Source organism: Beauveria bassiana (assembly GCF_000280675.1).
Source record: "Beauveria bassiana ARSEF 2860 unplaced genomic scaffold BBA_S00024, whole genome shotgun sequence".
In the NCBI taxonomy this organism is placed as follows: domain Eukaryota; kingdom Fungi; phylum Ascomycota; class Sordariomycetes; order Hypocreales; family Cordycipitaceae; genus Beauveria; species Beauveria bassiana.
The window spans coordinates 76,756-103,497 of record NW_007930859.1 but is presented as its reverse complement, the minus strand read 5'-3'; the positions used below and the strand labels follow the sequence as shown (position 1 = coordinate 103,497).

General features: G+C 53.4%; 9 protein-coding genes across 9 annotated transcripts; 5 read left to right on the top strand and 4 right to left on the bottom strand.

Annotated features, from left to right (window-relative positions):
• Positions 1 to 307: 307 nt before the first annotated feature.
• Positions 308 to 2,368, bottom strand: BBA_07311 (ferro-O2-oxidoreductase; the record flags this gene model as incomplete). The annotated part of the gene is made up of 3 exons (XM_008602408.1): positions 308 to 1,079; positions 1,135 to 1,906; positions 1,963 to 2,368. 3 exons carry the CDS (start codon positions 2,366 to 2,368, stop codon positions 308 to 310), a joined length of 1,950 nt encoding a protein of 649 aa, XP_008600630.1.
• A 1,383-nt stretch (positions 2,369 to 3,751) lies between these two features.
• BBA_07310 (ATP-dependent DNA helicase recQ) lies at positions 3,752 to 6,076 on the top strand (the record flags this gene model as incomplete). The annotated part of the gene is made up of 3 exons (XM_008602407.1): positions 3,752 to 4,084; positions 4,137 to 5,945; positions 6,020 to 6,076. The coding sequence occupies 3 exons, from the start codon at positions 3,752 to 3,754 to the stop codon at positions 6,074 to 6,076; spliced, it is 2,199 nt and encodes a 732-aa protein (XP_008600629.1).
• A 712-nt stretch (positions 6,077 to 6,788) lies between these two features.
• Positions 6,789 to 8,767, top strand: BBA_07309 (Phosphoesterase-like protein; the record flags this gene model as incomplete). The annotated part of the gene is made up of 3 exons (XM_008602406.1): positions 6,789 to 6,900; positions 6,949 to 7,313; positions 7,361 to 8,767. The coding sequence occupies 3 exons, from the start codon at positions 6,789 to 6,791 to the stop codon at positions 8,765 to 8,767; spliced, it is 1,884 nt and encodes a 627-aa protein (XP_008600628.1).
• A 1,178-nt stretch (positions 8,768 to 9,945) lies between these two features.
• Positions 9,946 to 11,238, top strand: BBA_07308 (uncharacterized protein; the record flags this gene model as incomplete). Its single annotated transcript, XM_008602405.1, has 1 exon — positions 9,946 to 11,238. The coding sequence occupies one exon, from the start codon at positions 9,946 to 9,948 to the stop codon at positions 11,236 to 11,238; it is 1,293 nt and encodes a 430-aa protein (XP_008600627.1).
• Positions 11,239 to 11,330: 92 nt separating this feature from the next.
• BBA_07307 (methyltransferase-like protein) lies at positions 11,331 to 12,963 on the bottom strand (the record flags this gene model as incomplete). The annotated part of the gene is made up of 3 exons (XM_008602404.1): positions 11,331 to 12,296; positions 12,372 to 12,638; positions 12,754 to 12,963. The coding sequence occupies 3 exons, from the start codon at positions 12,961 to 12,963 to the stop codon at positions 11,331 to 11,333; spliced, it is 1,443 nt and encodes a 480-aa protein (XP_008600626.1).
• A 782-nt stretch (positions 12,964 to 13,745) lies between these two features.
• On the bottom strand, positions 13,746 to 15,314 carry BBA_07306 (uncharacterized protein; the record flags this gene model as incomplete). Its single annotated transcript, XM_008602403.1, has 1 exon — positions 13,746 to 15,314. One exon carries the CDS (start codon positions 15,312 to 15,314, stop codon positions 13,746 to 13,748), a length of 1,569 nt encoding a protein of 522 aa, XP_008600625.1.
• A 3,737-nt stretch (positions 15,315 to 19,051) lies between these two features.
• Positions 19,052 to 20,140, top strand: BBA_07305 (calcium binding protein Caleosin; the record flags this gene model as incomplete). The annotated part of the gene is made up of 5 exons (XM_008602402.1): positions 19,052 to 19,202; positions 19,267 to 19,355; positions 19,449 to 19,481; positions 19,548 to 19,911; positions 20,013 to 20,140. The coding sequence occupies 5 exons, from the start codon at positions 19,052 to 19,054 to the stop codon at positions 20,138 to 20,140; spliced, it is 765 nt and encodes a 254-aa protein (XP_008600624.1).
• Positions 20,141 to 20,816: 676 nt separating this feature from the next.
• Positions 20,817 to 23,056, top strand: BBA_07304 (malate dehydrogenase, putative; the record flags this gene model as incomplete). The annotated part of the gene is made up of 7 exons (XM_008602401.1): positions 20,817 to 21,116; positions 21,206 to 21,409; positions 21,465 to 21,593; positions 21,653 to 21,786; positions 21,855 to 22,121; positions 22,263 to 22,651; positions 22,722 to 23,056. 7 exons carry the CDS (start codon positions 20,817 to 20,819, stop codon positions 23,054 to 23,056), a joined length of 1,758 nt encoding a protein of 585 aa, XP_008600623.1.
• A 188-nt stretch (positions 23,057 to 23,244) lies between these two features.
• On the bottom strand, positions 23,245 to 25,351 carry BBA_07303 (uncharacterized protein; the record flags this gene model as incomplete). Its single annotated transcript, XM_008602400.1, has 3 exons — positions 23,245 to 23,816; positions 23,883 to 24,507; positions 24,563 to 25,351. 3 exons carry the CDS (start codon positions 25,349 to 25,351, stop codon positions 23,245 to 23,247), a joined length of 1,986 nt encoding a protein of 661 aa, XP_008600622.1.
• Positions 25,352 to 26,742: the final 1,391 nt, after the last annotated feature.

Sequence of the window (26,742 nt, the reverse complement as noted above, 5' to 3'; positions counted from 1 at the left end):
TTGTGAACGGCCCTGCCAGGCCCGCGGCCAAGCCATTCACGAGGCGTTTTAAAGTTAAATGGTTCGTTCGGCACTCACGGTAGGTACGGGCTTTACGCGGATCTAGCAAAAAGAAAAACTCGTAATGAAGCGTCCGGCGTCTGAGCGACTCGGGCGAGGTGCCTGCTCTTTGCAGTAGTGGTTTATAGCCAAATAATTCATGTAGCGACTTTGTCCCGTATTCAATATGACATTGCCAAGGCACCGAGAAACATGGCATATGTGGGTCACAAAAATTGTGTGGCTCTAGTCCAGCTCTTTGTAATAATCACTTTGCCGTATCTTCGGATAGATCCATAGAGTATGGAGCTTCACAGAGAGTGGCTGATGCCGGGTCAATGGCGAACAAATGCTGTTCATCGTCTGCCGGGCCGACATGGAATCCCGCTGCCATGCCCGTTCCCATGTGGACCATCATGTGGCAATGAAGCATCCATAGTCCAGGATTGTCCGCCAAAACTCGCAGTACAACGTGGCCACGCCTGGGAACATTGACGGTATCCTTGAACAGAGGGCTCTGCAAGTTCAACGGCTGCTGCAGCACGCTAGCTGGGTCGTAAGGGTTGTAGCTCCCCCAGCCTGCGCGGCCCTCGGCTCTAAAGGACGACAGGACGTAGAATGAATGGCCATGCAGATGGATCGGATGCGACCCGTCATCCAAATTGTTGATGACGAGGTCTACATAGACAGGGTCAGATGCGGTTGGCACGTGTGGGAAGAACTGGTTTTCATCCCAGTCTCGCCGACTCTGTGAGAGAAGTGGCCTAGATTGCGGCTCCCACGCGGTGTGATTTACGTAACCGTGTGGCCGGTTACCGAGGTGTGACTTGATCATTGTCTTGAGATAGAACAAGATTGTTTGCTGTGCGGGAGGGAGAGATGTCTTGGTAGGAACCTCGCGAGTGAGCTTCGAAAGATCGATTCGTGTTTCGATCGCGGCAAGATCTCGAGGACGTTGAAATTTGGTAACCTTGACCGTCTCTGGCAGGGCTGGGAAAGCCTGTTCTTCAATAAGGGCGGGATTAGGTCGAGAGTAGTTTCTATAGTCGGCGTTAGCTGACAAAGTCTAGATTGAACATATTGAGTTGTACAGACTCATCGTCCAGGTATACGTTGAGCCATGGCTCGCTAACAAAGTCGTCTTTCCACAAGAGCATCAAGTCAGTACGTTCACCGGGGTACAGTATGCCGATGGCATCTGCAACAGGTGATTGTACAGAGCATCCGCCGTCCATCTCGATTGGCTGTAAAGTGGCGCCATCCACCATTAGGGTGACACCGGATATGGTACCGACATTAACTATTCGCAGTCTCGTTTGTGCAGTCCTGCGAGGAAAGATAGGTATCATTTCTGCGACGGACCTTTCTGTACAGTTGAGGGGAAAGGCGGGCATTTCCATAGCGCAATCAAATCGGCCAAGGCCATTGATTTGCAAGGAGTCTGGCACTGGCTCATCGCCGAGGCTTGTCCATCCTGCATACCACTCGAGTACATCTGCTTGTGGCTGGTGGAACCAGTCACCTATCATGAGAAGGACGTCGTCGTAGTCGTCTTGGGGGAGTGCTTGATGCCGTGGGGGGTGAATTATCAGTCCACCAAATAGACCGTCACCACGCTGAACCTTGTGATGGCTATGCCACCAGAATGTACCATGCTCTTCGGCTCCAATTTTGAAGTCATAGACAAAGTCTTCCCCGCTAGGAATGGGGCACTGCGTAATGCCAACGGCTCCGTCCATGGTATTGTTGCCTCTCAGTCGCAAACCATGCCAGTGAAGTGAGAGTGCTTCATCTGGGAGGCGGTTGCGAACAGTCACAGTGATCCTGTCCCCTGAGCGTGCCTCAATTGTAGGTCCAGGAAATTCCCCTGAAGTCGCTTCAGTACGAGCCATCACGAGCTATCCTTTGACGTAGTTGACGTACCATTGACAAGATAGACTCTTTTTTGGACACCGTCTGGGCTTCGTATTCCGGTGGTGATTACCCAGTCTAAATAAAGTGTTTCTGCGTCTCGGTTCATATGTAGCTGAGGGTGTAATGGAATGGCGACCTGCTCGCTTGTAGGAGGCTGTTTATAGACCAGGTGTTGTCTGTGCAGACCGATGTATGGCCCAACAAGCAGCGCCGCCACGAGGAGGAAAACAATCGAGATGAGCCATAACGGCATACGAATTTTCCAAGAACGTTTTGCAGACTTAGTTGGCATGTTCTCTGGCCGTTTCACTTGGATATCCGAGTCGTAGATCTCGATGGTCTGTTGGCGACTGGAAGAATTCGCCGACGAATTGAGCCTTGAGTAAGGCCGGTGAGAGTCAATTCGATCCCCCATCTCATATCCGCCGATGAGCTAAAAGTAATGATTGAGTGTTGACCGCGGCTACCCAAAATGGAAGTTGAGTTTGAGGCTAGGGCAGCGGAGAAGGTCGGCGCAGATCGAGCGGGCTCGTAGGCTTGTGCATGTCGTAGGTTACGCCAGAAACCTCCAGGTGACGGAGTGGTGACACAGATATCATCGGTATTCCTTTGAAGAAGGTTGCATTGGATGCGTTGAAGGAAGGCGAGTCACTGGAATCGAATATATTATAGGTGGTGTTTGTCATAGTTGAGGGGTGGACAGTTCTAGGTAGGTAGATTGAAAGCCAGCCAAGACTGGCACCTGGGGCACGTGTGCCAGGAACCCCACCATCTGGGCTTGCTTCTGGGCACTAAAGAACGCTAAATGACCGCCGAAAGAGCCGGCTTCGGGGCGGGTTTAGAAGTGGCCCCTGGAGAGCCCCGCTGCGGTCAACAATCAGGTACCCAGGCGTGCCAGGCACGCCAGGTACGCTGTGGCGGAGATCTGTAGCTACTGCCGGACGGCGGGCTTTTCCAACACGTACGAGAGGTGGTTTACGCAGACCTCGAACAGATTCACGAGCAATGCCAAACAGGAAGACAAATCACTCACCAGAATCGGGACTTTCCCCTCTCAACTCCCAAATAGCATCCAAACGTCTAGGTGGCCCAGGAACACGCCCTCTGTGCTAGGTAGGTACCTAGGTATAGAGGTATAGAGTGGGGGTACAAAAGTCCCGTACGGTTTGCCCATGCGCCCCGTAGCGAGCGACGCCGTAGCATCAACACTGCATTTTACAGCTGTGGTAGTTCCACCAATGATACCTTGATTAGCACGAAAAAGCATTATACGGCGTGTTATTAGGAAAAGGGGTATAATAAATATGTATAAATAAACGGTTCGGCCTAATTGTCAATCAATTCGGGGTTAGGGGTGACTGACGAAGCCATTAGACGCCGAAGCGAGCTCCTCCATCGTAAGTTGCACGAAAAAACACGTCCTTTGTCTCACTAGTAATACTAATGTCAGTACAGTGACTATAGTAGCGATGATAATGATAACAACGACATTGAATGCTTGATGACTTCTGATTCCTGTGTTGATGCAGGTTTCCAGCCGTGTGGAGCCGCGCTGTGTTAGTAATGTCTGCCAAAATCCTCCGAAGCAGCACCCAACCGTGACAATACCTACATCGTCAGCTACCGCGGAATCATCACACCAACGTCAACCAGCGAATGGCATATGAAAAACGCGTGGCAAAGATCGTGATGCATAGCTGCTTGCTCTCATGAGCTCTCTATGTGCACGAGATCGTGCTCCCTAGACAAACAGCACCAAAGGCACCCAAATTCTTCCGCGTTCGCACCAATCACGAGAATGAGCGACTTTGACTCCGGGGACGACCTATTTGATGGTGTAGATGCTGACATGCTAGCATCTACCCAGTATTCCTCCGCTGCGGTAAAGCGAAAGCGAGAGCCGGAGAGCAGCCAAGATGTTGACCTGCTAAAGAAGCAGCGCGATGTGTCCGGAGAAGTAAACCTTGCCGACGCATCAGAGCTGATGCACGTTGCGCAGAACCTGCTTACCGAAACTTTCGGGTACAAAGCGTTTCGCCATGAGCAAGCAGGCGCAATTCAAAGGCTTCTCGCTGGCGAAAACGCCCTAACTGTGTTTCCCACTGGCGCCGGAAAGTCGCTTTGCTATCAGGTTGGCTACCATGGCAGACACGATCTCGTTCAATTAAATGACACGTATACAGATACCCGCCTTTTCTTTCGAGCAGCTGGACGTTAAGAGCGGCTCGAAGGCACCCGGCGAGCATGGCATCAGCATTGTCGTCTCACCACTCATTGCCCTGATGAAGGATCAAGTCGACGCGCTGCAACGGCGAAACCTACCCGCTGAATGTCTCGACTCGACTAAAACCTGGGAGCAAGAGCAGAAAATCTACGCGGGTCTCCGAGAAGGCAAACTACGCCTTTTGTACTGCGCCCCGGAGCGACTCAATAACGAAGGCTTCGTCGAAAACATGCGCAATGTCCGGGGCGGTGTCCGCCTCTTAGCTGTTGACGAGGCACACTGCGTCTCCGAATGGGGCCATTCCTTTCGTCCCGAGTACCTCAAAGTTTCTCGCTTTGCCAACGAGATCAAGGCGGAGCGGGTAGTCTGCCTCACGGCAACTGCAACGCCAAAAGTTATCGAGGACATCTGCGATGCCTTCCAGATCCAGCCAGAAGGCGTCTTTCGCACTACCCTCTACCGGCCGAACCTCAACCTCCATGTAAAGGCAGCAAAAGCTAAAGAGGACAAGGTTCCTCTCCTCTTTGACTTTCTCAACAAAAATGCAGGACCGACTCTCGTCTACGTCACCCTCCAACAGCAAGCAGAGATGATGGCGGCTGACCTGCGAAAGCATGGCTATGATGCGGAGGCATTTCATGCCGGGCTGAATGTGGAACTCAAGACGCAAATCCAGGACAAGTTTCTGGCTAACAAAGTGCGAATCATTGTCGCTACCATTGCATTCGGCATGGGCATCGATAAGCCAGACATCCGCAGCATTATCCACTTCGACCTTTCGTCTACGGTGGAAGAGTACTGCCAGCAGATTGGGCGCGCCGGACGTGACGGGAAAACAAGCAATTGCATGTACTATGTCTGCCCTGACGACTGGTACCTCCGCGAAAACTTTGCCCGAGGCGACTTGCCATCTCTCCGGTCCCTGAAAGCATTCTTGAGCGACATTTTCAATCGGGAGAACGTAGCCAAGCCCGTCGGAGACAGTTTCAAAACAAGTCACTATGTCCAATCGCGCGAATTTGACATTCGTACGGGTACACTAGGGACCATCTACGCAGCACTGGAGTTGCAATTCGAACTGATTCGAGCGATCACGCCGGAGTACAGCGAATACAAGTTTGTGCCAACAAATGTGTACTTTGCACGCATGAGCAAGGAGAATTCTCCCTCAAGCAAGGCAATATACGCCCGGGCTGTTAAAAAGTCAAAGTTTTATTACGTAGATGTTAACAGCATCGTCTCGCAAACGGGGATCCGCCGCGCCGACATTGTCAGCAAACTTACAGACCTGAACAACGCTGGCGTCATTGAGCTCAAGGCCGGCGGCCTCGAGCAGCGATACCGCATTATGCAGCCGCTGCCCTCTTCTGCCGCAGAGATTGATGTGCTAGCCGAGCGCCTGCACGTAGATCTCTCGCGGCGCGAGGAGGACTCCCTGCAGCGCACGAAAAAGGTGGAGGATCTCATCACGGGCGACAAGTGCCTCGCGCTCGCCCTAGCGCAGCACTTTGGCATGGGCTTGCCAGATGGCAAGTCCAAGTGCGGCCACTGCACGCACTGCCTGACCGGACGGCGGACCGCCATGCCCCCGCGGCCAAAGAAGGTGACTGACATGGCGGGCATTAAGCGAATACTTGTTGCGTGCGATGTGCGCGACGATCCACGATTTCTTGCTCGCATTGCCTTTGGCATCAAGAGCCCGCGGGTAACCAAGTTGAAGATGGACAAGCACAAGGTGTTCATGTCTCTCGCTGATCATGACTTCAAGGTATGTGTTCGAGGCTCTTGATATTCTGTCGGCACACCTATTCCTGAAAGGTTGCTAATATTAGTTGATGATAGTCCCTTCTAAAGGAGTTTACAAAGGCTTGCGAGATGAGCGAAGTGGGAAGAAAGTGACGACTCCGCGATGTCTAGTATCACGCAACTTGTCAAATCTAGCATCTGAATCTTCTCGAACATGTATAGACTTGATCAAACTTGATTAAACGTCAAGGTGGCCTGGAGACAAACTTTCGACGGAAGACAGATCTAGTTATTTGCAGGTACCGATGCGCCATGGCCCGCAGATAACACGCCCCTGCCGCTACCCCACTGCGCTTCCAGGGGCTACAGGACCACATCCACCCGATTACAGCGCTAGTCACAGGGCTATATCCACTGTATCCCCCTCTTTATGCAAATACAGCGCCTCTCATTCGCCCATTGGTTTACTGGCTTCACTCACCACCATCACCATCACACCACCAAGCCGCCTCTACCCTTCCTCGTGTTCCTTGCCTTCAGTCCCTCGCACCTCGCACACCCCACACGCCCACATCCATTGTCCACATGCATGGCCGTGGTGATGGGATTGGATCAAACTACGTTGCATGACCGGAACACACTCCCCCGCCCACCCGACAAATACACAATGTCCTGGGACCTGGCCCTCGGCCGCGCTCTCGCCGTCTGGCGTGGCACTCGTCCGCGCTCCGGCCGCTGTGTCCGGCGAAGAATTAGGCTAAAGTAGCATTCGCTGGTCATACTGAGTAGTTATATGAGCCACCCCCATTGCGGCGTGACCTTGTACGTGCTGTTCCAACTCACGAATGGATGCCACTCCGCCATCATGACTACCATTCGCATCGCTTCCTTGGCTGCCGGTGCCTTTTTATACTGGTCCCGGCCTGTCAAGGCCGATAGCCTCGCCGACATTGACCATGTCGTCCTCTTTATGCAGGGTGAGTCCGTTTCGCTATCTACTGTAATGCCTAGCCAACACCATGCAGAAAATCGTGCGTTTGACCACTACTTTGGTACTATGCCTGGTGTCCGTGGCTTCGCCGATGCCAATTTGCAGATGAATGGCGACAAGCCCGTTTGGAACCAAGTGGTCGACGCCAAGATGACCACCAAAGCTAATCACATCAACCCTTGGTACCTCAACTACCTTGGCGGCGAGTGGAACGACATTACCCAGTGCATGTATGCTGGTAGCAATGGCTGGTTCGAGAACCATGCCGCTTGGAACCATGGCACCAACGATCATTGGGCCATGAACAATACCGTCTACAGCATCGGCTACTTTCAACAAAAGGATATTCCTATCCAATGGGCTCTTGCTGACGGTTGGGTCATCGGTGACATGTACCAGGTATATAACGCACAGCTATCAAGGTAATACTCGCTAACATGATTCAGGAGGGTGTTGTTGCCTCTACGAGCCCGAATCGAGTAACTTGGGTCTCTGGCTCCATCAACTCCCCAGGCGGGCCTCAGAAGCCCGATCAGGGCGGCAACCCTTACATTGACAACCACGAGACCCCGGGCTGTGAAGCCGGTGGCATCAACTGCTACCCGCTCAAGTGGAAGACGACTGGTGAAATGTTCGAAAAGGCCAATGTCTCGTGGACTGTCTTCCAGGACACCGACGACAACTTTGATGATAACCCCTATGCCTGGTTTGGCCAGTTCCAGGATGCCCCCGAATCATCTCCGCTCTACAAGAAGGGCATGGTGGGCTCATCTATGGACTCTTTCTACGAGCGTGCTGCCAACGGGACCCTTCCTGAGCTCTCATACATTATCGGCCCCATGGTGCTATCAGAGCATACCCCTTATATGCCCAAGGACGGCGGCTGGCTGCAGCGCAAGATTGCCGACGCCGTCATCAAGTCGCCCAAGTACAACAGAACGGCCCTCATCTACTCGTACGATGAAACTGGCGGTTGGGCCGACCATGTTGACCCGTTTCGCTCTCCTAAGGGTACTGCTGGCGAGTGGCTCGAAGATCCTTACGGCAAAGTCGGTTATACCTTTACTGGTCCAGGCTACCGCGTGCCTTTTTACATAATCTCGCCCTGGACACGCAACGGTGGCGTCTACACTGAGCACACCGACCACAACTCACAAATTCTCTTCCTCGAGAAGTGGCAGGAGGCCAAGGGTCGCGACGTCAAGACGGATGAGATGGTACATTGGCGCCGTGAAAATATGGGCGACCTTGTCAATGCCTTTGACTTTGATACGCCCAACTACGAGGTCGTGGAGCTGCCCGACACGCCCGAGCCGCACAAGAACTCCAAGGGTAAGTGGGACGGCGCCTCGTACTGTCGGGCGATGCACAAGGAGCACCAGCCTCCTGCACCATACACGGGGCCCGGTGCTATTCAGGACATGACCACTGTTGTCGGCAATGGCTTCAAGTCAGTCCGCGGTAAGCTCACCGAGGGTCGCTACCTTACATTCGAAAGCAACGGTCAGGCCCTCACGGCCACGAAGTGCGGCGGCAACGAGAAGCCAATTCTGCAGGAGGCCACGGCCAAACATGAGAAGAAGGCCCAGCGCTGGGTTGTTCACGTTGTCGAGCTTGGCGGCAGCGACTTTACAATTAGCAACGTGGCCTGCGACGATTACATTTGCACGGACGGCGTCCTCTGCGACAGCAAGGACAAGGCGGCCGTCTTTACCGTTGACTACGTCGCTGGCAAGGGATACAGTCTGCTTGAAAAGGAGACGAGCGAGTACTGGGGCGTCGGCAAGGGCAGTGGCTCGCCGTCGTCCAGCAAGGACCCTAGTTACTGGCAGCTGTTTAGTGTCAAGTATTAGAGGCCTCGAGTACAGACGTGACGAGCGATACATATTCTCTGCAGATAGTATCCTGTACGTAGTACGCGTGAACCCGACTTTTCTGCAATCGTCCACCCGAATCTGCATGGTGTCGACGATGTCTCTTCACATTCCCACTGCGTTTCCGTACTGGTGGGAAGCACGGCATTATGTCGCCGAATTCATGCACCCTCTTGCAGCCCATGTGGGGAGACGAAACGCGGAGCGAATGCAGGTTGGCGAATCCTTCGCGGTCCGTATAACGTGCATATTCTCACCAGGAACCGCTCTCGAGAGGTCTGAGATACATGAGCTTCCTATTATGGACAAGAGTCTCGTCACAAGAGAGTGAGAGCCAGCTGTGGTGCGGTCGGCGTTTTGGGTGTTCTGATAGGCTCCAGCACTACTTGGTGCGTCGATCGACGTTGGCCTTTCTACGCCTTTGTTTTCGATTCGCAGAGTATAAGGTGCAACGTCTTGGCAATATTATTAATAGTCACAGAGTATTGAATTGCCAGTGTATATACAAATTAGGATGGTGGTGTGAATAGCGGAGAGTGGTGGTGACCCTGCGGTCCACAAGGGTAGGTTCGCCGTAGTGGGGAGATGGGGTGATGAGAACGAGTTTCTAGGAGGCCGAGCCGTGCCTAAATAGCTAGTGTGATTATTTGGTCGTAAATTGATCGGTGCACGCGGCGGAGGAGGAGGCGGGAGGTGGACAGGAGGATGGGCTTTACGATTGAGGAGCAGAAGGGGCTGCATATCTTGATTACGACGGCGCAAAGTTGGTCATAAAGACGTGAAGAAGTAGTTTATTTAGCTGCTGAGAAGAGAGCAGTGCTCCCAGCCGCAATTGAGACCAGTAGCAATCTCGATTGCATACTATCCGTACTATTTTACTTTTTTTCGCCGCCCCCATAATCTCTTTGTCGTCGATCCCCCAGATGATCCCTAGTTAGTAAGGGCTGGAGAATAGCCGTCGGCTTTTCCACCGTCACCCCGATTCGGCCATGACATACGAGCATGCACGCATGCTCATAAATATTCCATGCATAAGTGCTTGATATATAGACGTGACGAGTCCGGAAACTCCTTACATAAACTACTGCCCCGTCAAACCCCCATAAAGTCGCGTCGTCACCCCGCACAGACTGCCTCGGTGCGCGCGCCCCTCCGGCATGCTCACCACCATCGCCGAGGCCCTCGCCAACCTCCTCGACCCTTTGGCGACTGCACACCCACCCCACTACACGATGAAGGCCCTCCTCACCACCGTCCGTCTCGCGCTCCCGCGCATCCTCGCCCTCACTTCGCTAGCCTCCGCCGTCGCCAGCAGCCCCCACCGCTGCGCCACCGACGAAGACTGCAGCCTCAACGGCCTCTGCAACATCGTCTCCGGCAGCTGCGCCTGCGACGCCGGCTGGACGGGCCCGGACTGCGGGGTGCTGGATCTGCGCCCGGCCAAGCGCCGCTCCGGGTACAACCGCACCGCGGAGGGCACGTCGTCGTGGGGCGCGCGCATCGTTCGCGACCCGTTCGACGACGGGCTGCACCACCTCTTTGCGGCCGAGTTTGCGCACGGCTGCGGGCTGGACTACTGGGCGCCGTACTCGCGCATCGTGCGCGCCGAGTCGCGCGAGGGCGCGGCCGGGCCGTACGTGTTTGCCGACGAGGTCGCGGGCACGTTTGCGCACAACCCGACCGTGGTGCGCAGCCCGGCGGACCAGGCGTACTTGATGTACTATATAGGCTGCCCGACCGAGGTGGACGCGTCGCGGTGCACAGGCAGGAAGTTTTCGTGCGGCCCGGGAAACGCAAACAATGGTGAGAGCGGCATCTCGGTCATGACGAGCAGCGACCTGCGGACGTGGACGAGCGCGGGACAGGTGTTTTCGGGCACCAACAGCAGCACAGACTGGGACGCCGACGTGACGAATCCGTCGGCGTTTCCGCTGTACGCGGCCGGCAAAGACGAGACGCCCGCGATTCTGCTGGCGTATCGCGGATGCCCGTACGACTGCCTCGGCCGCGAGCAAATCAACCTCGCCGTCGCCGCGACCGGGTACCGAGGCCCGTATCACCGCGTACAGCCGGATCCCGTGTTCGAGGCCGACAACGAGGACCCGTTTGTGTGGCGCGACAAGCGCGGGCACTGGCACATGCTGACGCACTCGCTCGAGGCCGAGGGCGGGTTCGGCAACGGGCCCAAGGTCGGGCGGCACGCGTACGCGAGAGACTACGCGGGGCCGTGGACGCTGTCGACACAGCGCTCACTCGCGTTTGACACGACGGTGAGGTGGGATGATGGGGGCGAGGTGCGGTTCTACAGGAGGGAGAGGCCGCAGCTCATGTTCTCAGAGGACGGGGAGATGACGCCGCTGCTGCTGACGACGGGGGTGCAGCCGCGGGGGAGTGCAATGAGCTATACGGTGATTGCGCCGGTGGGTGATGCGGGAGTCGAGGCTCAGTAGTGTCCATGACATGTATCTACGTGAAGAATGCATCAACTCTTGAGGAAAGGTGAAATCAAGTATATTGCCATGACTGCAGAGTTGAATGTTTGTTACTGCTTCCGCGCTACCCAAAACTGCGCCTTGTACGCACTGGTGGTGAGCGCCTTGTCGTTGAAGCTGTACACGGCGCGCATGCCGCGGACCGTGCGCCCCGGAATCGTCAGACTGCCGTACTTTTCCTCCGTCTCGACGTAGTCGTAGCCCATCGTCTCCGTGACGGAGAGAATCTCCTCGAGCGAGAGCTGCACCAGCGGGCCGGTGCCGTACAGCAGCGGGCCGAGGTTGATCCAGTAGCCGCCGGGCTTGAGCAGCTTGGTGATTGTGTCAAAGTACATCATGAGGTTGCGCGCCGTGTCGATGAAAAAATACGTCAGCAGCACGTCGTACGAGCCGGGCTCGTGGTTGAAGACGGTGGTGAAGTCGCCCTCTACGAGCAGCACCGCCGCGCGGTCCACGTCGACCTCTGGAAACCGAATGGTGCGGACCATGTCGTCCTCGGTGATGTGGTGCGACCACGTGTCGGCGAATGGATGAAACGACGACGCGTTTGTGTCTGGAAACGTCTCGAGAAAGCGGTACGCGACATTCATGTACGCGGACCACTCGTTGGCCGTGACCTCGAAGCCGCCCAACTTGGCCACCTCGTGCGCGAGGCGGTTCACGCCCGACCCGGGCAGCAGCACCCGCAGCGGCGGCGCGTCTTGTTCCCGTTCCTTTCGGTTGGGAAACAGCGCCTCTAGCGTGCCGAGGAGCGCGGGAAACGTCTCCTCGGACTCGGTGTGGCCTGACGAGGACCAGTCGCGGACATAGTGCTTGAGCGCCTGCGAGACGGACGTCCTGTCGGCGCGCTTCCCGGCGGAGAGGGTCTCGGCGGCGTGCTTTTTGAGCTCCGCGGGCGGGATCTGGTAGTAGGCGAGCGCAGTCTGGACAATCTTGTCGCAGAGCCGCTGGTTGAGGAGGAGGTGCTCATCGACACGGTCAAACTTGGACGAGTACTGGATGTGGAGGTCAAGCAGCTGTGATTGTCAGCCAGCATTACTTTTTTTAAAAAAAAAAAAAAAAAAAAGAAGAAAAAGGGTCCGAGATCGTACCGTCTTGTGCTTCTTGCTTAGGTGCTTGTAGAGGCCGCGAAAGCGCTCGAGCTCGACCTGCTGTCTCTCGTAGTAGCTCTGGAAGCCAAAGAGCGCGTCCAGCAGGCGGTGCCGCGGGTGCGTGGACGACCAATTGCGGTCGCGCCGCAGACTTTGCAGCAGCCTCTCCTTTTCAGTCTCGTGGCGCGAGCCCTTGATTGGTTCCTGCGCGCGCCTAAAGCTCTCGAGCATATCAATCGCGTCCTCCGAATCGTGCATTGTCTGCGACTATGTCGTTTTCCTCAAGGTTAGCGCCAAAACGAGAATTTCTTTCGAGTTCGTCCGTCACACAAAAGCGTGGTGGATAAAGAAAGAAGGAGAAAGAAGAAAAAAAAACACGCACCGGAATCTGCTCGGCGAAAATTTCCGTCGAGGTGACTGCCGACTTGACCTTGCCCATGGCATCGCCGCTGTAGAAGCTGCCCAGGATGCCGAGCAGAAACGTGGCCAGCGCGCCGACGACGAGCAGGTTAAAGGGCATGGCGAGCATCATGACGAGCGAAATGAGCACCCCGCCAAAGGCCACAGGTAGTAGATTGTCGCGCTGCACCATGGCAAGTAATGAAGAAAGGGGAGAAGGAGGCTTCCTTCAGGAGTTATCTGGAAGCCCGTTTCTTTTGATCCGTGCCAAGAGGTGCCGTGGCGCTGCGGAAGAGGACCTTGATGGTGGGAGAAAATTTGGTAGTGAGGCTGGAGGGCTGGTTTGTCTAGGCGGGGTCTGCAACATACAAACTGCAAGCATATGCCTGGGGAAGGTGATGCTGCTGAAAATCATTCAATAAATAGGAGAAGATGGCGAGTTTTGAATTATGCTAGTCGGTCGCTTTTTTGAGCAGGAATCAATACAGCGACGCTGCTAGATGGTCCCATTCTATACAGCGTCTCGTCTAGTTTACGACAGCTCCGCGGCATCTGAAAGGAACTGATGATATCAAGGCGTTTGCTTTTGCAAAGGTGCAAGGGGTTGCAACTTGGGAAACAACATCAAATTGTGAGCAGGTTGACTCAGGCCTTAGATCTAAGCTTTGCCAAAAAAACCCACGCTTGTCAAGATGGTGATGCTAAGGAAGTGAGTTGAGCATTGAAAACCAGCTTCAATATAAATAGCAAAAGACTAAACTATACACAACGAGAAAAATACAATCTGATTCTTGCGAATGTCAAATCTAACCTCATCATCCCTTCATTCCCATCGCCCTTCATCCACACCCCACACCAACACCACAACTACTCACCGCGACGGGGATACTGAAAGGCTGAGCGCAGCCAGCGCGGTAGCGACGCAAAAGCCGCTGCACCCCCGCCCCGCGCCGTCTTGCTCTCAGCCCCGAGTTCCTAGGCGCTGCTGGCATTCTTCTGTTCCCCGTCCTCGCCGCCCTTGCCGCGGCCTTTTATGGTCCCCCACGGAGGCTGGCCCTCGGGTCCGCCGCCGTCCGAGGCCGCCAGGTTCTTGACACCCCACGGCGGCTGTCCCTCGGGACCTGCGACGCCCTTGGCGTTGACGGCCGCACCGAGGTTCTTGACGCCCCAGGGAGGCTGGCCCTCGGGGCCTTCGAGACTGGTGGCGTTGGCGCCGGCGGTGGTGGCCGCGAGGTTCTTGACGCCCCAGGGAGGCTGGCCCTCGGGACCTTCAAGACTGGTGGCGTTGGCGGCGCCGGCGGCGGTGGCCGCGAGGTTCTTGACGCCCCAGGGAGGCTGGCCCTCGGGGCCGAAAGTGCCGGATTTGCGTCGTTTGGGGCCGGCAGTCTCGGGCTGGGTCTGGTCGTTGCCGTCGTTGCCGTCGTCGTCTGGCAGGATCTTTGCGGGGTCTGGCTTGGACGAATCCCCAGGTGTAGGCACAAGATCGGACCCATTGTCAGGCACACCGTGATTCTTGGCAGCAGCCCAATCTTTATTAGGACCGTCGAAATGTGGCCAGCCAGATTCGTTCTTGAAAGGGGCATCAGTGTCGTCGTCGGTCTCGCCGCCAGCAGCACCGTTGCCTCTCTGGCCCTGCCTGCCGCGCTTCGCGGGGTCTGGCTTGGAGTCGTTGCCGTTGGGCCAGCCGTTGGCGGGGTCTGGCTTGGAGAAATCCCCAGGCGTGGGCACAAGATCGGACGCATTGTCAGGGACACTGGGATTCTTGGCAGCAGCAGCCCGCAGAACAGAGGCGGAGGAGCCATCCTGGGAAGAAGTGGAATCAGCGCCGTCATTGCTAGTGTCGTTCAAGGTGTGCAGCTTCGCAGGGTCTGGCTTGTCAGAGTTTCCCTTGGGCCAGCCCTTTGCGGGATCGTCCTTGGAGGAATCCCCAGGATCAGGCTTGTCAGATGAACCCAGGGAAGTCAGTCCCTCGGCGTACTTGGCAGCCGGGTGTTTGGGGTCGTCGACATGTGGCCATCCAGAGTCCTTTGTCACTTGGCCTCCAGATTTGCCGTTGGGGCCGCCAGCATGTGGCCAGCCGCACAGCACAGAGACGGAGTCGTCCTTGGAAGCGGCATCAGTGGTGCCGTCATTGGTAGTGCTTTTCAGTGTGTGCCACTTTGCGGGGTCTGGCTTGTCGGAATCCCCAGGATGAGGCCACCAGCCAGACCCATCGTCAGGCGTGGTGCCCCCGGGAGGCCGTCCCTTGGGTTTCTCGGCAGCCGGGTCTTTGGGATCATCCTCATGGGGCCAGCCCGATTCCTTTGTCACTTCGTGTCCGGGTTTGCCGTCGGGGCCGCCAGTGTGTGGCCAGCCGCACAGGACAGAGACGGGGACGTCTGCAAGAGGTTCTGGCGTAGACGGCTCCTCGTCGCTGACGGTGCCGGAGCTGATGGCAGTAGAGGCATTGGTGGGAGTGCTGAGAAGGTCCTTGACCTGGAGGTGGTCGTCGGGGGCGACGAGAGTTGCGGTACTCTCGTCGAGTGGTCTGTTGGTAGAAGTCATCTGTGCTGTGTGTTTACAATTGTCCTGCCACAATGTTGCTTCTTGCTGTTGCTGTTGCTGTTGTTTTTGTTGTTGTTGTTGTTGTTGTTGTTGTTGTTGTCGTTGCTCTTATAGTAGCTGGTCTGATCTCTTTGTTTCTTGGTGTCTGAAGAAATCCAAGAGACCAAAACTTGGGATCAAGCATCGCTTATATATCCACGACCCTCGCGCTTCATAGCCTCACCGCGTCTGCTAGCCTTCCCAGCCAGCCCCGGGGCACAGCCCGTGTGACGAGACGAGACTGCATTGAGGTTAGCCGGAGCGCCGAGGAGGAAAAATCTCCCACGCCCACCCTTACTAGAATGGGCAGAAATTCTTCTTACGCAAATGTGCCTGCTAGGCTCCAGACACGGCAGAGACGGAGCCAAAAAAAAAAAAAATTGGCCTCGCAGTCGCTGGTGCTGGTTGGTTGGCGGCCAGGCCGAATAAGCCCCCTCTCCCCCGGTGGCCTCTTTGCAGCAAAGAACCAATGACATGTTGTACTAGCCGGCGAATTGGGCCAATTCTCGAGGCACAATTGTTGCCTGGGCGTTTGCAAGAAAAGCTGCATTCGTAAGACAGCCTCGCATCCCCTTGGTGGACACTGGGCGTTGACTGGTCCAGGGGCATTGGTAGCCAATGGGAGAGTTAAGAAGTACCGTCTATACGGGACGGGAGAGAATAGATGGCGTCAGACCGGAGCACCATATCTGTTTAAGCATGGTAAATTTAGGGGTCATTCAGCTTATTAGCGTGGGCGTTGCGCAGCCTCGCATGACCGCCGAAAGCCTGCTCAGAACCGGTAAGTTTGGGCGCGGATCGGCGGGGTTCTAGATTGGGGCATGTTTTCTTTGCTTTTCTTTCCCTCCCCCCCCAAGGAGAATGACAGGCTGCCATTGAAGAATGCGAATTCCGCCTTGGTGAAGTAGTTTTGTTTTCCTTCTTCACACCCTCTTCGGCGACATTCTTCATCCCCTTTTTGCATACGAGCGCATGGCGACGTTGCAGGAACCAGAACAGGGGTCAGGACATTTGCAGCCTGGAAGTGGTGATTGGCACGTTGCGGTGCAGCCGCGGCTGATTGCCTTCTTCTGCAGGCAAGCCAATTAAAAAAAAAGAAAAAAAAAAGTTCAATTCGGGGCAGCCGTTGTGGTGGGAATTTAAACTGTTTAGTTGCACCAGGAACAATAGCAAGATGCTTCGACCTGTGCCACCTCGTAACGGCTTCAAGTTTCACAATACGACTAAAAAAGGGTTTTTATAAAAATAGGAGATCTCAAATTCAGTGGGTGACGGCGGATTCGATTTCAAAATTTCGTATACGTTACATTCTAGAGCAATGCGTGGATCCGGGATTGACAAGAGGGCCCCGGGCTTCAGCTAGATGCTCGCCCGATCTTGGCGGATGCCTGAGCTGGGCATTCACCGACGGTAGGCTTCGCGGTCGAAGCCGTGTGTAGCATGTTCGAAGTGGCGGTGCTCCGGCACGGCATGACTGAATTCGGAGCCACGGCCGGACAACTAACTAGTTAGTGTGGCAGGGCTGGTTAGTTTGGTTGGCTCTGCAGATTCGTGCACGGAGTATCGAGTTGAACTGTTACACCGAGTACTGATGAAGCTCCGGTCGGAAAAGAGTGAGTCAGCGTCGTCATGTTGACGAAAACCAAGACTGAATTCATCGTAGTCTCGATCCTGCCAAGTGCCACGTGCTGGGGACCTCTTGGAGATGACGACGGAGTAGACGCCGGACGTGCTTGAGAAGGGGTCTGCTGATCATGGTTCACTTGATTGGTGCCTGTGCCTTGTGCCTGGGAAGCAGATGGTTGACCTCCTCCTCCTCCTCAGTTCTCAACAGATTTTGCACAAATTCTCCATCGAATATCTTGCTACGAACTGCTCCTATGCCGCGTATTTGTTCCCCTCGTCATCGTTTTGTGACCACGTGCTGATTCTATGAAACGAATCATGGTCGCGCGCAGCATCAGAGAAAATGTAAGTAGTGGTTTGAAGCGCTCTTGTGCAACTGCAACCCACACAGGTTGACTGGTCTCAATCTGCGGCTAGACGAGATCTACTAACATCCTTGATTCAACTACTAATATCTGGGCAGTTATTATCTTGATGCGTCGTTTTTATACCGTTCGACGGCATAGCCGGCGTTTTTGCTGCATCTCGTCGACGCCACGCGCTCTAATTAATTATTAAGAAGCAAACATGTTCGCCTGCAGTATGCGCCAAGCCAATCAAAGCACTCTGCTTCCAATAGTATTACACAAGGAAAAACTTTTAATCTCAAGGGTCTACTCTGAATTTAGCTGGCCATTTTCCTTTCAGCCAGCCCACAGAGCCAGCATTGATTAATTACTTCCTGCATTCTCATCTAGATTTGTACTCGTCGCGTGGAAATGGCCTTGGCGTCTAGCATGCTCTCACTTTGCTAGCCTTGAGGTCGGCTTTGCCGATCATCATCGATTTAGAAGCATTGGAATTTTCTACAGAAATTCTACAAAAGTACCAAAGGTAATAGAGAAAAGTTTCAGCTCGGTTTCCTCCGTAGGAGGAACTGCATGTCTGCGTGTGGCTTGAGCACCTCGCTCCATCAACCTCGTCACTGTCATCACCTGGGGCACGACAGCTCACAGAGCGCAATTCACGGAAATGCACGACTATAGTTCTCTTGCCCTACCATAGACGAGTGCGAGACAAGTTGAACAGTTATGTAGCGCAGTCTTCCCAAATAAGCCAGACGGGCGGACAGAGAGGAGGTACTATTTATCATTGACCCAAAATACGTACGGGTCGTATTTGTCGCAGGCATCAATAGAAGGAACCCCGATATCTACCTGTTCGAGCACTGGAAGACTGAAGATCACATAGTCACTTACGACATTGGCCAGAGTTTTCTGGGGGATATGCAGTGTCGTGTACCCGGTCGCTAGGGCGGGCAACAGTGTCCAATGGTGCATATTATTATCGCTACAAGCATCATCCAAGCTCAGTGCGATACCAATGTTCTCAACGTCATCGTTGGACTCTGGAAAGGCGATTATGCCGGTCGGTGATTAATAAGTTGCGTGGAAAGATTGACATTATCACAGTGCGCTGGGCTAAGGCTGTTTTGGCTACTCTTCTCATTCGGGGGTTTATTGTCATGTGTTTTCAACAAAGTATTATTCAATTATCCGGCCCTTGCCGTTCACATGTCAAAACTGTTGCGGCGAAATTAGGACCCATCGTGCCACTCCAACAGTATATGCTCGATAAAGGCACGAGCTAGATACCAAATCGCTTTATTTCTAATAGATATGCCATCATTGGCTAGTAATGGCCTGATCTTCGTACATCCCACTGCGATGCATCATCGCATACGCAACTGTGACTGGTTGGCTTGCTAAGTCTGCGACTTTAGATGAACGGATCTGCCCGTTGCAGCCGCCAGTGTATTATTCCGCATTGTAATATTTCCATGTGTTAATGCCTACATTGTCTACAGACACGCGACGATGATGATGAAATGACGTTGGGGTTCTCAGGACTATATGATGGTGAGTCCATGTCGCAGTCTTTGCATAGCATTGACTGAACGAATTTCTTCCGGCACGCAGCTGTGTTGCATCTATACCCTGAGCGAAACCATTTTTTACAACGCGTTATTCGGACCGCTCCTCAGTCAATCTTGGAACAAGCTTATTGTTCAGACGTTTCAATCAAGCTACGCGATGCCATCACTCAAAACAAATGAGGGCGACAGGAGTCCTTATGACGACGCTTCTTCCGAGAATGTCGTGACGTCTGTGCCTTCAGTCCCAGTGACGGTCGAAAGACGGCCATTCATAGAGGCCGACGACGACGAACGGCTGCCACATCCAGGTAAGTGCCGCAAGTACTAGCAGCTACTGATTTGCCAGACGTTGAACAAAAAATATCAAAATAGGAACTACTAGAGCCAACACTGCACCATCATACGAACAACCTCACGGTACTACTATTGACAACTGGAGCGAGCAGCACAAGAATTCAACTGTGCGTATTTAGCTGGGCAAAAACCGAGCCTAAGTCGGCTCACATTTTTGGTGCAATGTACTCTGACGCATGGTCCTTTTTCTTTTTTTTTAGGTCCTGCAACAGCACCTCGACTTCTTTGACCGAGTAAGCCAGATAGATTACCTTGCCGCGACAAGTTGGCACTCCACTGACCGGTGTTGCAACAATCAGGACAAGGACGGAATCATTTGGCCTTCCGACACCTACATTGGCTTTCGCAGACTAGGATTCAGCATTTGGTTCTCCTTGCTCTCCGTCTTCATCATCCACGTCAACATGTCGTATGCGACGCTCAAGAGCTACATCCCGGATCCCTTTTTTCGCATCAACCTGGACAATATCCACAAGGCCAAGCATGGCAGCGACAGCAATACATATGACACCGAGGGACGGTTTAGCCCGCAAAAGTTTGAAGACATTTTTTCGAAATACTCGACTGACAAGGAGAGCTTGACAGTGGGGGATATCAGCAACCTGCTCAAAGGCCAGCGGCTGCTGTCCGATCCTATCGGGTGGTTTGGTGCATTTTTCGAGTGTGAGTATGGACCTGTCTTTTCCTTTAAGAATTACAAAGGCTGCTTTTGGGAATGGGAAAGGTTGGAGACCAATTATGAATGAAGTGCTAACAGCGATAAGGGGGCGTCACATATCTCATGATCTGGCCCGAGGACGGAAGGCTGAAGAAGGAAGATGTCCGTAGGGTATTTGACGGGAGCTTGTTCTACCACATTGCCGCAAAGCGCCAAAGGGCGTCTCGCTCATGAGCGCGCCGCACTATCATGGCGGACAGGCTGGAAAGGTGCTACAACACACTGGTCAGACAAGAGGTTTCTTGTAGGCTGAGCGCCTCATCGACCATCGCGCGCATATGTTGCAGTAGCATCAAGTCCGCAAAGGATGAATGGAGGAGAAAACAAAGGGGCATTCAACACGGCTTGCATTTGCAGGGAAAACATTGTACATGAAAGAAGAAAAAAATTCAACATTTGAGTACATTTTCACATTTATAGGGTGAGTGCATGATTTCTCTGCTCCTCCGTAGTTGCGGCGGCGAGGTCCGATTTGCGTATTTGTAACTATTCCACCATAACAGCGCTACCAGTTCTAACTAATTTGTCCACCCATCATTCGGTCCAATTTGCAGCCCACCATCGCGCTCAATTAAAAGCGTTGCATCGAATTCAAGGCAACTGCCTCGGGTGTACTAAAAGTCGCCAGATGTATGGGGTGATTTGGCCAATCAAGACGTCAATGACATCACGAGCTATTTAACCTTCTCCCTGTTGCATGAAGAAGCGCAGCACCTGCATTTATTCTTACTTCCTCTCGTAGCAGCCTTTTGCTAAATTCAAAAAAATCCGACTATTGCATTTCTCTGCTGCCTACCAAAACTGCATCTCTGTCCAGCGGCTTCTGCCATCGCCCATCATCATCATCATCATGCCTACAGAGAAGCAATCCTCAAGGTTCAACCACCTGCCTCGCGCAGCAGCCGATGCCCTAAAATGTCCATTCACTGGACAGATTTTGCTTTCGCTGGCTCAGTATAACAAGGGATCCGCGTTTCCAAACAATGAGCGAAGAGAATTCAAGCTGCACGGATTATTACCGCCCAAGATCCAGACGCTCGAGGAGCAAGTCGATCGAGCGTACCAGCAGTACTCTAGCTGTGGCGATGACTTGGCCAAAAACACATTCATGGCTAGCATGAAGGCGCAAAACGAGGTTCTATATTACAAGGTCCGTCGCATGCTTTTTTTTCTTTTTTTTTTTTGTCTTCTTCTTCTCCATGGCATGGAATGGTATACGCTCACACAGGTGCGCGCTAGCTGCTCGAAACGCACCTCAAGGAAATGTTTAGCATCATTTACACACCTACAGAAGGGGACGCCATTCAAAACTATTCTCGGCTTTTTCGAAAACCAGAGGGATGCTTTCTCAATATTCGCGACCAGGATTCGATTGAGCAGAGCTTGGCTGCCAATGACAATGTAGAGGATATCGATTACATTGTCGTCAGTGACGGCGAAGAGGTAATACACGCAAAAAGTCAAGACGATTCAACGAACCTACTAAGGCATATCCTAGATCTTAGGTATCGGGGATCAAGGTGTCGGTGCAATTCTCATTTCGGCCGCGAAGCTGGCCATTACAACATTGTGTGCCGGCATTCACCCCTCCCGTCAGCTGCCCGTCGTCCTGGACTGCGGTACGAATGTAAAGTTCCGCTCACCCTCTCTTGAAAGAGAGCATTTGGGTCTAACAAAGGTTTCTAGAATGAGGAGTTGCTGAAGAATGAACTATATCTCGGTTTGCAGGAGCGTCGTGTACGTGGCAAAGAATACGACGACTTTGTGGATAAATTCGTCCAATCCGCTCGCAAACTTTATCCAAATGCCTATATTCACTTGTAAGTCGCTTGAGAATTTACAGCATTTGCATCAATGTTTTATCGTCAACATTTGCTAATTTGTCAAGTGAGGATTTTGGCCTCCAAAATGCCCGGAGAATCCTCGACAGATACCAGTCCGAGATTGCATGTTTCAATGATGATATCCAGGGCACTGGGTGCGTGACCTTGGCTGCCATGCTAGCTGCAATTCAAATCAGCAACGTCGGCATCAACGACGTGCGCGTTGTTATATTTGGCTCGGGGACTGCCGGGATGGGAATAGCGGACCAGCTCGCCGATGCCATTGTCACACAGGCAGACAAGTCTAAGGAAGACGCACGCAAGCAAATCTGGTGAGTCGTGCTGATTCTGCTTCGAAGTCCTCTCTTCTTTTCTTCCATCGCCAGACTCCTCTCTGCATGCGCCTGTACCACGATCCAAAAAAACAATCGGAGACGATTTGCAGCTAACCAGGGCTAATAATTTGCGGCAAGGTGCATTGATAAATCTGGACTTTTGCTCAAATCACAGAGCAATGATTTAAATCCGGCCCAAGTTCCATTTGCCAGGGACAATGACGAGTGGCCAGCAGCAGCCGACAAGAAACACGACTTGCTTTCCGTAATCACGCAAGCCAAGCCGCACGTCTTGATTGGCACATCGACCAAGCCAAACGCCTTTACCAAAGAAATTGTTTGCGAAATGGCAAAGCATGTCGAGCGGCCCATCATCTTTCCCTTGAGCAACCCGACGCGTCTGCATGAAGCCAAGCCCAGCGACCTCTTGCAATGGACCGACGGCAAGGCTCTCGTGGCGACGGGCAGTCCGTTTCCTCCAGTCGAGCACGGGGGCAGGAAATATGACATTGGCAAGTCAAAATCTTGTAGAGAAAAGAAGAAAAAAAAAACACAAACATGATACTAATATCCAACTTTTTGGTTTTTGTTTTTTAGCTGAATGCAATAATGCAACTTGTTTTCCTGGCATCGGCCTCGGCGCCGTCTTGTCCCGCAGCCGGCTCGTTTCCAAAAAGATGCTGGTCGCGGCCGTCGAAGCCCTCAAGGCCAAGTCGCCCGCTCTCGAGGATCCGACACGTGCTCTGCTGCCCGACCTTGAAGACGCGCGCGACGTCAGCGTGGAGATTGCGGCTGGGGTGATTTGCTGCGCGGTGGAGGAGGGTCTCGCGCAGGAAGAGGGCATTCCGAGCGACGGTGAGGAACTCAGGGAGTGGATTCGTGCACAAATGTGGGATGCTGTTTACCGGCCTCTGGCGAAAGCAGTGAGATGATGTACAAGATTGGGGCTACATTACTACGTGCGTCTTGATTAGATGGCAGGAATTCATTCGGTATTCAGCAGACGCTTTCTGTGCTTGGCCAGCTACTAGCATATCAGCAAGAAACTAGCCATCAACCCGATACAAAACACCAAGATAGTGTCCGGCTATAAAACATCGTGTCATCCGGCCTGTGGATTCTACCATAATTGCCACATCTGGTCGCCCATGGCAATGAGCCGATTAAAGACCTCGTCTCGAGTCAAAACCGCCGTCAAGTGATACTCACTCCCATCCTCCGTCTCAATAACCAGGCCATCCACAATCTGCTTCTTCAGCGACCACCCAATGACCATTTTACTCGGCCAAGCAAAGCCGCCGACCTTTTTAATCGCCCTTATGTCCGAAATCAAAATAGTCCAAGCCGGCGCGGCGCTGTTGTCGTCCTGCGACCAGCTCAGCGCGGGCGTCGTCGACGTCTCCGTCACGTACGCAAAGCCCTTTTTGCCCTTGTACCGGGCTTCGAAGCGGACAGGGCCGACATTGGGGGACTTTGCGCTTTGCTTAACCACGCCGACCCTCTCCTTTGCGTGGTGGTCTCCGGCGAATGCCTTTACCCGATCGGCCGCCAGCGCTGTCGAGACGCCGCCTTTGACTGTGCCTTTCAGCATGTCCAAGGCTCTACGGCCCTTGCCGGGTCGTTTGGTAACCTTCTGCTCACCATCCGATGCGGCTTCTTCTTGGGGTGTGAGGGCATTTTCGCTGGAAGGGCCTACATCATTTCACCAGTGTTAGCTCTTTCTACCGTCAGAAAGCTCTGCTCAGCATCTGCACTTACCAATATGCTCTTCCCCTTGTTTTATATGAGGCTTCTTCTTGCCAGCTACCGCGTCTGGGTCTGGTGGCGCGGGAATCGGAGCCTTGTTCTTCTCCCCAATACGCAAAAGGGTAATGGTGAGCTGAGCATTCGTTGGCACGCCTCTGAGGATCGAGTTGCGCAGCTCGACAAAGTGCTGCCATCGTGGATAAGTGTCCTCAAGCATCTGGATCAGACGATCCAGCAACGGCTTGCCGAAAAGAACGAATCCAAGCGCAAATCCAGACATTTTTGTCAGCATATAGGGAGTGGTGTAGAGTGAGGCTAGGACAATGGGCAGTAGAGGCGCCGCGAGTCTGAATTTCGGACGAGACTTGTGGAACGGGGGTGTTGGGTTCAGGGCATTTGCAAAGCGTTCCCACGTATCGACGAGGTCTGTAAGTGCATGCATAAAAGGACGAGTGCGCTGCCATACCATCTTTGAGGCAGGCTGCCGCGTCTCGTTGTGGGCTTTGGTAGGGTCCCCTTCCGCAGCGCTCGCTTTCGCTTCCGAGACTTTTCCTATCAGCTCCTCTGCGCCTGGTGCGAAATTGTCGTCGTTTTTCTCGTCATGGGTCGGGTCCCCGATTGTGGTGCTGAGAGCGACCTGTCCGTAATGTCAGTCTGCCAACATGGTGAGTCGATTCCATGTTGCTGCTTACCGATCCGATTGTGTTGACAAAACTGTGAGCTTCTTGCTCAACTGCCTCACCCGCCACATTTTCTGGCGCACCTGTCAAGGTGTCATCGGTCGCGGCGAACCCTGCGGCAGGCGTCTGCAGATGTCCGGTGCTGGAATCAATGACAGCGACGGGCGCGGGCGGGAACGCTACATTTCGCACACGGGGCGCCAGTATCAAAGCAATGATGAATAGTACCGTAGTAGGCACTAGCAGGTCCAGAATCCATGCGCACACGTAAAAGAGAAAAAAGGCCAGGGTGCGATTACGCTCATTCCACGAACGCAGGCGGGCGACATGGTTCCAAGCAGAGCATAGTGGTACCACGACTGAGACGTAGCATCGCTCCAATTGAGCACGTAATTTTTCGGGAGAGAACTCTTCTTCATCCGCAATGTTCATATCTAGGTTCGCGAGTGGCGGCTGCTCGATTCGTCGGACTCGGAAGGCTTGCTTGTTGAAACGGCGCAAAAGAGCCCACAGATGCTCATTCTCAAGACCCTGCACGATGGGTTGAAGCTTGCTCTTGTCGTCTTCATTCCATCCCAGGTCCAGCACCTCACTGTACTCGGCTTCGCGGTGATTGAGGCCATATTGCTTGGCGTTGACGGATGTTTGGTTTGCGAACGCGTGGCTCTGGGTAGGTTCGCATTCATCAGTAGCGGAACTTGTGGCCGTTTGCTGGTTGAGTGGGTTTTGGTCTCGAGGTGGCAGCTCATCGTGAACCACTAGAGCCGGGGCTCGTGGTACATCTGGATTTGAGGTTTCCATGACTGGTATTAGACGTCGAAGTTTTCAGCATGTAGAATTCGACTATGGAATTATTTTGTAGTTGCAACACGAAATCGTCATGATCCAACGTCATGGATTTACGCCACCCCACTCCCTCCGTGTAGCTCAGGTTCCTGCTCGTTGCGATGCAAGACATCGAATAAGAACCTGTTTATTGGAATTTAAAATGGGGCCGTAACGGTTCCTGTATCCGTACCTAGTATTATCCCGTCATATGTACTCTGCCTTATTACCCTTTGAGGCAAGGCTTACGCAACAAGCGCAGAGATCTACTCGTCCATGTTTAGTCGGCTGATGCCTAGACGTCTGGGCAGACGCGCGGCTGCTCGGACTCCTGATCAAGCAGACCTGCCTTTAATCCTAAGTAGAACGCCGAGTAAATCATGCCTGGACAAACATTTACAGCGAGTTTAACACCTTACAGCGGAAAAGCATCTTCAAAGCAACTTGGCCGAGTATAGGGTGGGTGGTATAGACGCGCACTTGGCGCTAGCTGCTAGCATTCCGTAGCACTCAGGGGATAAAGTTTGTCTATGCTTAAAAAGCAGCACATTATCAAATGTAGATAAAAGAGCATTCTCGCATACGCAGCAACAACTGACACTCATTGTATTACCGTGTAGCTCAATTAGGCGGTTTGGATCTTTGCCAGTAGCGATTAGGACAGTGTTGAAAATAAGTGGAGATGAAGAACTTTGAGCCTCATTGGCGTCGCGGTTTCACAGCCATCACGGCTTCACGACACGACACGACATAAATGTGGGTTTGGGGAGAAAAATCCGGCCCTTGCATCATCGAGGAAATTCTCCAAGCACGGCGAACATAGGGAGGCTATCTGGATTACGCTTCGCGCATCTTGGACTCGACCTCTAGACGTTTACTGAATCGCGGCCAGCGAATACGGCAACCACCCTACTACCTGCTTACTTTTTTTCCCAGCTCAGCCAAAGCCCATCAGCTCTTGGCGATGTGGTGACATTCTTTTTTTTTTTTGCTGGCGAATCAACGTCTGAGACAACTCCCCAGAGTGCTCGGCTCAGACAGACCAGGTGATGGGGGATAAATAGACGGCGAGGCCGGCGCGTTCGGCTGCGACGGGACAATGAATCGAGCAGGTGACGGCATGAAAAAAACTTGGTAACAATACCAAGCATCATCTTGTCGATCTTGCGTCAACCGGAAGCTCAGTTGACGGACGGCGCCGCTAGCACACAGTTGCCTGCTATGTAGGATCATCATCTCAGAAACTGATTCGTGCTGCCGCTGTCCGCGTTGCCTCGTCACAGGCAACAACTATCCCCGGTCTGTCATGTACGGCCATCATGTCAATATCCTGCGCATCGCGCCGTCTGAGAAAGAGACAGGGTTGG